This window comes from Podarcis erhardii (genome assembly GCF_964252035.2).
Source record: "Podarcis erhardii genome assembly, chromosome: 15".
In the NCBI taxonomy this organism is placed as follows: Eukaryota; Metazoa; Chordata; class Lepidosauria; order Squamata; family Lacertidae; genus Podarcis; species Podarcis erhardii.
The window spans coordinates 3964955-3975640 of NC_138505.1; the positions used below are offsets into that span (position 1 = coordinate 3964955).

Here is a 10686-nt window from a genome sequence, read left to right on the forward strand (position 1 = left end):
TTGTCGGCCAGAAGGTGTTAAAGAAGGACCGAACATTCTTTATGTATGCAACAACGGCAGCAAGGATACTCATCGCAAAAAACTGGAAAACTCAAGATCTACCCACACTGGAAGAGTGGCAGATGCAACTGATGGACTATATGCAACTGGCCGAGATGACAGGCAGAATCCGTAACCTGGGAGAAGAGAAGATGGAGGAAGACTGGGAGAAATTTAAGAAGTATCTACAAAAACATTGTAATTTGGTTGAATGTTAAGAAGGATGCTAGATTATAAAAAATTGGCCACCACTAAATTAGATTTGAAATTTGATGATAAGTGAGGCTAAAGAAAATATAAAATTTTTTGGAAGAAGTGCTAGATCATATTTGAATGTGTGGACATGAGATTGTAAACAAGTTGATAATTTGTTTGGAAAAAACTTTTAACGATGTAAATGGGAGCGGGAGACGCGAGGGAGTCCAAAGAAGTGATGAAATTATGTCTGTGATAGAAGTAAGATTGTTTATTATTTGTGCATTTATATTTAAAAACTTTAATAAATATTTATAAATTGGCTGCAACTCTTGTAAGATATATATGCATGTGGGATGTTTTGTAAATATTCATCAACAGGATAGAAGGTTGCTTACATAATATTTTTTTTTAAGACCTTGAGTGGAATGCCTCTGAGCGCGTCCAGAGTGCTTCTCCCCCTAAAACACAGGAAGAAGCAATCTGAAGGCAAATATTGAAAGCATACGGAACAGGCTTCTCTTTTTGTTTTTGAAGGAATGAGATCCCCTCCCAGGGTGTCAAATGATATGGACAGGAAGCCGTTGATAAAAATAACACCTGATAAAAAAATAACATCGAATAAAAAGCAACAGAAGTTTGTACAATTACTTATATTTAGACTCACAACCGCTATGCATTACAAATCTTCAAGGCCGTTTTCTAAAAAGAGATTACTCTTCCTAAAAGGAGGCTATAAGCGATGAGATTACGTCAGCATGAAACACGACAGCTCCCATAATTTACCTCTTCGCGAGTGCTCAAAAAGCATCCGCTGCTGAAAAATTCATGAAATTGAAGACAAGCTGCGAGGTTGTTCCGAGACCTGCTGAGCAATGTCTCCCAGGAGTTTTAAAAGAACACGTCGTATCCATTGCTGGCAATGCTACCGGCTCATTCAGAAGAGGTTATTAAAGCATTTCCCTGTGACGGGGAGTTCCACAGGCTCCCTGAAAATGCCGGCAAGGAGTAAGGATGGGGAAATGAGTAAATTTCAGGTTCTGTTTTTATTTGTTTCCACTCTTCAGTCCCCCATATTTCTACATTAGTTTGGGTTTAGAAAAGAGAGGGTCATGTACACATTTTATTTCTCCCGGTCTAGCCTACCTCACAGGGTTGTTCTGCGGCTATGATGGAGGAGGACAGCATGCAGATCATAATCTGAACTCCCTGAAGGCTGGTTGGTGCGGACTGGCTGTCCACAGTCTTCCCCAGCCCTACCTGGAGATGGAGTGGACCTGGGACCTTCTGCATGCAGGGCAGGTGTCCTACTACTGAGCTAAGGCCCTTAAGTATAATATCAAGTTTCTAGTCCTCATAGTTCCGAAGAAAGTGCGGACGTGGATAGGGACATAGGAAGCTGACTTACACTGAGTCAAGCAATTGGTTCATCTCGTTTTTCCTCTGTACGTTGCTATGCGCAAGGACTGAGCTAAAACCTCCCTGTGACTTTCTCCCCAAATCATAGGCTGTTTTTGTTCAGTTTGCTCAGTAAAGTGTCATCTTTCACTCCAGACTGTGTTATTTAAGTTACTTTTCTAACTCAGGAATCTTTTTATTTTTAAATGGTGCAGGGTTCCCTGGGAAGAAGAGTTGATTGTTAAACAGCTCTGGGAATTGTAGTTCTGGGAGAGGGGATAGAGAGAGGGGTCTCCCAACAACTCTCAGCTCTCTTAGTGAACTATAGTTCCCAGGATTCTTTGGGGGAAGCCAAAGTCTGTTAAGAGTGCTTTAAATTTATGGTGCAGACATAACCAGGCTCCTTGCCTGAAGCGTTGGAGAGCTGTTGCCTATCAGTGTGGACAATATTGATCTAGATGTGTAGCCTTATTAGACTTTACCAACTGGGTCTGCGTTGCTCCCGGGAGGAAGGAAGGAAGTCAAATGACACCGAGGTGGATTCAGAGAAAGAGTTTATTCTGCTCTCCGGATAGCAGAAGGCACTTGCGTGGTCAGTCCACAGCAAGTCCAAAGAAATGAGAAATTTCATGCAGTATATACATCCTCTAGGCACCCTCTCCCCCCTTCCCCAGGAATCCAGCCACGTCAGCTTATACACACAGGTTGACATCACAGATGTTCCTGCTCCGGTACTCTTAACCATATAAGGTTGTTCCTCTTCCTGTATTCCTTTTTTTTAAAAAAAATAATATTTATTGCTTTTTGAAAAGGAAAAAGAAAGAGAAAAGAAAAAAAGAAGAACAAGAACAAGAAAAAGTAAAACAATACAATACAATATACAAAACACAACCTCAACACCTCACCCAACATAATAAACTAAACAAAACAAAACAAAACAAAAATAATTTAAGAACATACATCATTCCTTCTCCATATTCTAACTTTCATTCCCTTATATCATCGACCTCCTCTCACCTCCCTCTTTGTATTCCACTTCCATTAATTGTTTTAGCAATTCCTTTCCATCTTTCTCCATTTTCTATCACATAAATGTCTTAACATATTTTTAATCTTATTTCCATTAAAATTAGTATACTTATTTAAACTTAACTCCTTATAGCATTTCTACTAAGGCCATAAAAATTCATTCCAACAATTTCCTGTCACTCATTAATTTTACAATATTTCTATATATAGACTTTAAATCTTCCAATCTTCTTCCACCATCTCCTCTCCCCGGTCTCGGGCTCTGACAGACACTTCCGTCCACTCCATACAGTCCATCAACCTGGAGATCTTATGTCCGAGGCTCTTAACTCTTTTCCACATCCCTTCTGCAGTTCTTCTTGATATTCTTTGATGCTAAAGAGCAGATCTCGAGGAAACTCCAATCCAACGACACCTGTTCCTGTATTCCTTATCTTGGCGTAAGAAGGTCACCAACTCTAAGAGCACTCCTGGCGCCATTCCCGGACTAGGTCTGTGCATCAGAGTGTGGTCAGGATGTAAGATAAGACCCAGACGTGCCATCCCCGCTCCACTTTGGAATGGACAAGGCCATTCATTAGGCGTCAAGGACTGATAAAGGAGAGAGCTTTGAGCACTTGTTTATATAGCTGGGTTTTGGCTCAAGAGCTCAAGTTAAAGCATTTTAGAAATGCTCCCTTGGAGAAGGAAAAATGCGGATTTTGGGGCCCGTTTTAGATTGACTGCCCAGTCAGGTTTTGGGGTTTGGGAAACCCATTTCTTCAGATGGACTGATGATCTCAGTTAAAGGCAGCTTCCTGGAGCATCACTAGAGCTATATCCCTGAGAATATTTGGAAATATACACTGCCTTTGAACATGGAGGTTCTCTCATGATCAAGAATGTGGCTTTAGAGCAAGTAAAACCTTTGATCCACATAACTCAGTACTGTCAGCCCTGGCTGGCAGCATCTCTCCAGAATCGCGGGCAGGAAGTCGTTCTCAGCCCTACCTTGGGACTGAACCAAAGAACCTATGCACAAAAAGCAGATTTTTCAGTGCTCAGCTACTGCCATTTCTCCTCCTCTTCTTCCAATCTGCCTGACCCGCCCCTTCAAAACACCTAAGGCAGCGTTCATCATCAAATCTTGCAGCGGGGAGTTCCGCAAGTGAAATCTTGCCTTGTGTGGGGAAATGCTTCAACTTACTTCCCATCATGGCCACTGGGCCCATCAGCTCCTGGCAAATAGAAGGGGAAGAAATGGAGGCAGTGAGAGATCTTACTTTCTTGGGCTCCATGATCACTGCAGATGGTGACAGCAGCCACAAAATTAAAAGACCCCTGCTTCTTGGGGAAAAAGCAATGACAAACCTAGACAGCATCTTAAAAAGCAGAGACACCACCTTGCCGACAAAGGTCCGTATTGTTAAAGCTCTGTTTTTCCCAGTAGTGATGTATGGAAGTGAGACCATAAAGAAGGCTGATCGCCGAAGAATGGATGCTTTTGAATTCTGGTGCTGGAGGAGACTCTTGAGAGTCCCATGGACTGCAAGAAAATCAAACCTATCCATTCTGAAGGAAATCAGCCCTGAGTGCTCCCTGGAAGGACAGATCCTGAAACTGAGGCTCCAAGACTTTGGCCACCTCATGAGAAGAGAAGACTCCCTGGAAAAGACCCTGATGTTGGGAAAGATGGAGGGCACAAGGAGAAGGGGACAACAGAGGACGAGATGGTTGGATGGTGTTCTCAAAGCTACGAACATGAGTTTGACTAAACTGTGGGAGGCAGTGGAGGACAGGAGTGCCTGGCATGCTCTGGTCCAGGGGGTGACGAAGAGGCGGACACGACGAAACGACTAAACAACAACACTTCCCATCAATTTCGCCAGGTGACCCCAAGTTCTACTATAACAGAAAAGTACGATTATTATTATTTTTATCATCTGCAGGGGCCACATTTGTAAGAACTTGATTTTTCAGTGTGGCAGCACCTGTGGAACTCCCTGCCTAGTGACACCAGGCAGGCTCCTTCGCTGTGCTCTTTTTGGCACCTGCTAAAAACAAACCTATTGCTACCTTAACTTTCCAAAAGCCTTATCAATTGCTGCTGCTAATTTTTATTATTGGTAACTTTATCGTTTCATCTTTCTTTAAAAACTGCTTTGAGGTTGTATTTGTCTTTTTAACGACCAAGCAGTGTGCAATTTTTATTCAATAATTTGCAATCAGAAGAATAGGATGGATACATGTATGTGTGTGTACATGTGTGTGTGTGTACATGTGTGTGTGTACATGTGTGTGTGTATATGTGTGTGTGTACATGTGTGTGTGTATCTGAAGAAGTGTGCATGCACACGAAAGCTCATACCAAGAACTGACTTAGTTGGTCTTTAAGGTGCTACTGGAAGGAATTTGTTTTGTTTTGACTATGGCAGACCAACACGGCTACCTATCTGTAACTGTGTATATATAGTTAGCCTTGGTGAAGACTTGACGTTTTTATCCCCCCAAAAGTTTTTGATTGAGTTTCCGCTGAAATGCGGCTGCATTTTAATGTTTTCATGTTGTATTTTCATCTTGTTTTTTAAGCTGTATTTCAATCAATTGTTTTTATATTTGGTGTTAGCCGCCCTGAGCCTGGTCTTGGCTGAGGTGGGCGGGGTATAAATAAAATCATCATCATCATCATCATCATTATTCGTGTGTGTATATATTCTGGCCTTTGATACTATAGATAGATGATAGATAGATAGATAGATAGATAGTTAGTTAGATAGATAGATAGATAGATAGATAGATAGATATAGTATCAAAGGCTAGAATAAAGACGTGTGTCACCAGCGTTCATCTTTCTCTGTTCCTCCACAACGTGCATCGCAATTGCTAATAATGCAGCAATTATCTAATCGTTGCCGTTTTAAAAACACCCCCCACCCCGCTCCTGGCAAGCTCACAGAGATTGCATCCGCCATGCATATATATGGAAGGAAAATCTCCATGGCTTCAGCCTCCTTCCCCGACTGAAAATAGAAAATTCTTCTTAGAGCTGATTCACTGGGGCCGCTGCAGTCCCTGCGATGAAGGCTTAGGAGGGGCTGCATTGCAGCAAAAAAAAGAGGAGAGGCTTGTGCGCAACAGAGACAGACCCACACAGAGACCCACACACACCCAGCCAGCCAGCCAGCCAGACAAAAGCAGGAGGGGAGACGGATCACACCATCTGCCCATCTCTCTGGACCACTAGAGATCTCTCTGTCTCTCTCCTCCGGCGGCACAAAAGGCATCTCCTGTTTCTATTGCATTCCGAGCCCCTTTTGGTCCTACTCTGAGGAAGGTAAGGAAGAGTCGGAAAAGAAAGAGGGTATTTGAAATATATATTATTTGGAAGGAAATGGGGCGGGGGGGCGGGGCGGATGTATTTTAATTCTGGTCGGATTCTTCCATCTTCCACTTGTCCTTTAAAATAAACAAATAAATCTCACATTGTTGTTAATCTGTTCAGAGTTAGCATCTTCCTGCATACAGTACGTTTTGTCTTCTTTTTTTTAAAAAAAAAGGCTCATTCATACCTGTTAAGCCTGTCTGGAGGGGTACGTTGGGATTGGAAGGGATAAATGTCATAATAATAATAATAATAATAATAATAATAATAATAATAATAATTTTTATACCCCACCCTCCCCAGCCAAGACCGGGCTCAGGGCGGCTAACAACCAATAATAAAAACAAGTTGATTGAAATACAACTTAAAAAACAAGATGAAAATACAACATTAAAACATTAAAATGCAGCCTCATCACAGGGGGAGAAAGGAAAAAAGAAAGAAAGAGGGGGAGATATAGATATATAGTTATAGATAGGTGTTTAGATTAGACTGATTGAAATAAATGGGCCTGAGAACGCCCCCCCCCGATTAATTTCCATGGGTCTCCTCAGAGTAGGGCTAACATCGACTTCTTCTACCCATGTCATCGCCAGCCACCTGTTCAGTGTTAAAAACGTTTTAAAATGCTAATTTGGTCCTCTTTATGGAAACGAGAGATACAGGTATTTTTAGAAACCCAAAGAGGCGACGGAGGTGCACAAATGAAATGGTCTTTGAAAATGAAAATTTTAAAAATCAGGTTTTTCTAAAACAAGAAGGCTGCAATCCTAACCAAGTCCACTCAGAAGGAAGTCCCAGTTAACGCAAGGGGGCTTACCCCCAGGTAAGTAGGGTTAGGATCTCAGCCCATTTGATGGCTCTCTCTCTTTCTCCACCTCCATTCCACTTATTAAATTAAGCAGGTGGTGATTCGGGGCTCGCGGAGCCTCTTCGGTTTTGATTCCGACAGTCATTTGGTTCCTTTCAATAAAACGATTATCCGGAAATAATGTTAGAAGGATGTGTCTGCGTACATAAAAATATCCACGCACCCACCCCCCCATCTTGAAGAGGGGGCTATTTTCAAAACGCAGATGTCTGCCACATGCCTGGGATGCCACACAAAGGTCTTTCAGAGGAGCCTACACACTCACACAAATCCCCACCCTGCTTTTAAAATTAAAAGTGATGTCATTTTTCTTGGGAGCCCAGAAAGGCATTGAAGGCAGAGATAGATATAGCACAGCAGGAACCAGGAGATGGTTCCCTTGAAGGAAAACACGGAGGTGAGTTGCATGCGTACAATTATATTTTTAAAAAATGCACACTGAGGTGAAGCGTAACCTCCAGATTTCAATTCCTCCCTCTTCTTTCTTTCTTTCTTTCTTTCTTTCTTTCTTAAAAAAGTGTAAGTTTCTAGAAGCTGAGATATGAGGCAAAATGGACAGGCGCTGCTCTTATTTTTGTGGGGAGGCGAGGCGAGAAACTAGCCTGCTCTCCCCCCTTTCGGAGTTTTATTTTTGAACCCCCCCCCCCGTAAAAGATCTTTCGCTGCCCCATGGGAGTGCAGTCTTGCTAGCCAAGGGCGGCATGTCTGAGAAAAGGGAGCAGAGAAAATTGGCAGAGAAGGCGCAAAGAGGGGCAGGTTGGGGGGCAGCCCCTCCTTAGATGATGGAGGTGTGCTATGTGCCTGAAGAAAGGAAATCTCCAGACTGAGAGGTGGGGCAGTGAGGAGGGAGGGGGCAAAGGAGATGTGTGGTTGGGGGTGGGAGAGAGGGAAGGTACCGCAGTTAAGACCCACCCAGGGGTGTGGATGTTGGGTGTGGGGAGAGGGACTCACAGCTGGAGGAGGGATGGGCCCGGACCTCAGGGTTCTGTCCTCTCCCCCATGCTTTTCAACCTCTAAATGCAGCCGCTGGGAGAGATCATCAGGGGGTTTGGACTGGGTGTCCATCAATATGCAGATGATACCCAGCTCTGCCTCTCTTTTAAATCAGAACCAGTGAAGGCGGAGAAGGTCCTGTGTGAGTGTCTGGAGGCGGTTGGAGGATGGATGGTGGCTAACAGGTTGAATCCTGACAAGACAGAAGTACTGTTCTTGGGGGACAGGAGGCGGGCGGGTGTGGAGGACTCAATGGTCCTGAATGGGGTAACTGTGCCCCTGAAGGACCAGGTGCGCAGCCTGGGAGTCATTCTGGTCTCAAAAGTGTCCATGGAGGCACAGGTCAATTCTGTGTCCAGGGCAGCTGTCTACCAGCTCCATCTGGTACGCAGGCTGAGACTCTACCTGCCCGTGGACTGTCTCGCCAGAGTGGTGCATGCTCTAGTTATCTCCCGCTTGGACCACTGCAATGCGCTCTATGTGGGGATACCTTTGAAGGTGACCCGGAAACTACAACTAATCCAGAATGTGGCAGCTGGACTGGTGACTGGGGGCGGCCTCCGAGACCACATAACACCGGTCTCGAAAGACCTGCATTGGCTCCCAGTATGTTTCTGAGCACAGCTCAAAATGATGTTGCTGACCTTGAAAGCCCTAAACCAGACATAGGCAAACTCAGCCCTCCAGCAGTTTTGGGACTACAACTCCCATCATCCCTGACCACTGGTCCTGTTAGCTAGGGATGATGGGAGTTGTAGTCCCAAAACAGCTGGAAGGCCAAGTTTGCCTATGCTTGCCCTAAACGGCCTCAGCCCACTATACCTGGTGTCCACCCCCATCATCCAGCCCAGACACTGAGGTCCAGCACCGAAGGCCTTCTGGCAGTTCCCTCCCGGCGAGAAGTGAGGCTACAAGGAACCAGGCAGAGGGCCTTCTCGGTGGTGGCACCCTCCCTGTGGAACGCCCTCCCATCAGATGTCAAGGAAATAAACAACTATCTGACTTTTAGAAGAAATCTGAAGGCAGCCCTGTTTAGGGAAGTTTTTAATGTTTGATGTTTTATTATGGGTTTATATGAGTTGGAAGCTGCCCAGAGTGTCTGGGGCAACCCAGTCAGATGGGCCCCATATAAATAAATTATTATTATTATTATTATTAGCGACATGCCTAGCGCTCAGCCCTCCGAGCGTTCCCCTAACAGAATATCCCTCCTTCCTCCTTTCTTCTCAGCGAGAAATGAGGGACACAGTCAACTCCCAGTACGACTCTTTCCTGTACTGGAAGATGCCCATCCCAGAACTGGACCTGAGCGAGCTGGAACACCTGGGCTTAGCTGAGCTGGTTGCCTACAAGCCCAAGGGAGGCTATGGCAGCTTTGCGGCAGAGCGGAAGAAACAGAACCGCAGCATCTCTGACGGGGAAGACGACGGCGAAGACACCAGCCTCCTCCAGTTCAACAGTTTCAATTTCTGGAGGGCTCCTATACCCTGTGTCGGCCCTTTAGATTTCGACCTGATCTGAGGCCTGTGCAGCTGGGCTCCTGTCCTTTAGTGTGACGAGTGAGGCGGCTAAACCTTTTGTCTACACTCTTCCCCTTCTGACCAATTCCCCGTAGTGTTTTCCTTTTCAAATTGTACGGCGAGGCTGAATTGCAAAATGGCTTCTGTCGGTGTCGTCTGCCTGTGTCTCTCTCCTTCTCATGTTCTGTCTCTTATGTCTTTTCACGGGCAGGGAAGGGGACTGTGGTTTGCAAAACTGGGACTGAATGTATTTATTGGCTAGAGGGTTAACTACATTGAGATGGCCTGAGGTGCGTCCACGTTCCTGTTTGTGGCGATGGCAGCCAGAAGTGTGCGGGGAATTAAGCGAGGCATTTCCACACCCCCTTGATCATAAAAACGACTCCGTACAGCTGGGTGGCTTTTGAGGGGATCGCAGCTAGGATCTGGAGCAGGAGTCGGCAACTAAGCAGCCTGTGAGCAAATTCCGGCCCACGAGTCTTTGGCCCGTTGAGCTGCAAGTTCCGTTTCCTTCTTCCTTTTGCCAGCAGCCACTTCCAGAAAGCGTGAAATTACACATGTTGCTTCTGAATAACTCGAGAGGGATAATTTGTGGGGGGGGGGCTTGGGGGGGTCTGCGCTGCCACTTCCGGGTTCAGTCGAGGGGGGGTGGGGGCGCCAAAGAAGCGCCATTTCTTGGGGGAGGGAGGGAGATGTGTAGGCCAAGATGAAAGCTCAGCTCCTGGACGTGTTTGAGATTAAACTGCAAAAGAAAAGAGGTGTCTTTAAGAGCGTTTGTGGTGGTGATTTCATAATAACCACAAGAGATTTGCGCACCTGGAGATTTATCGTGCACCGAGCGGAGGAGGTCGGCTGCCCCCCGCCTTGCCGCCCCCACAAGTACACTATCAAATTACAGCTTTGTCTTTTAAGCAGCTGCTGGGAAAACAGGGTTGCGGTTCAAAGTCAGGAATCAGGACGAATCTTATTTTATCAGCTGGAATGTGGGATAAGACGGGAACTGGGTAGGCTTATCGCCAGTGGCCCTTGGAGCGGGAATGCCTCTCCTCTCCAACCGTAAAACAAAAAGGGAGTGGATTTTGGCCGACTGCAGCCACAATCCACAGCAGGAGTTAGCAACTAGCGGCCCGCAAGGGAAATCCGGCCCAGGGGTCAATGTGGTGCCAGGGCAAGAGGGAGTGAATTGGGTAAAGGCTGGCATGGCCTGAAAGTTAACAGACAGCAGCCAATATTATAAACACTGTTGCACCAGCCACCTCTCCACTTATCCACAGACCAGA

The 10686-nt window shown here is 45.5% G+C and overlaps 1 protein-coding gene across 2 annotated transcripts; it reads left to right on the forward strand.

Moving 5' to 3' along the window:
- The first annotated feature begins 5714 nt into the window (after positions 1-5714).
- MLLT11 (MLLT11 transcription factor 7 cofactor) lies at positions 5715-9559 on the forward strand. 2 transcript variants are annotated; one of them, XM_081841496.1, is made up of 2 exons: positions 5715-5974; positions 9117-9559. In XM_081841496.1, the coding sequence occupies exon 2, from the start codon at positions 9123-9125 to the stop codon at positions 9405-9407; it is 285 nt and encodes a 94-aa protein (XP_081697622.1). In that variant the 5' UTR covers positions 5715-5974; positions 9117-9122; the 3' UTR covers positions 9408-9559. The 2 variants fall into 2 exon arrangements, with proteins under 2 accessions (XP_081697622.1, XP_081697621.1); XM_081841495.1 differs by lacking the exon at positions 5715-5974 and adding an exon at positions 7166-7290.
- Positions 9560-10686: the final 1127 nt, after the last annotated feature.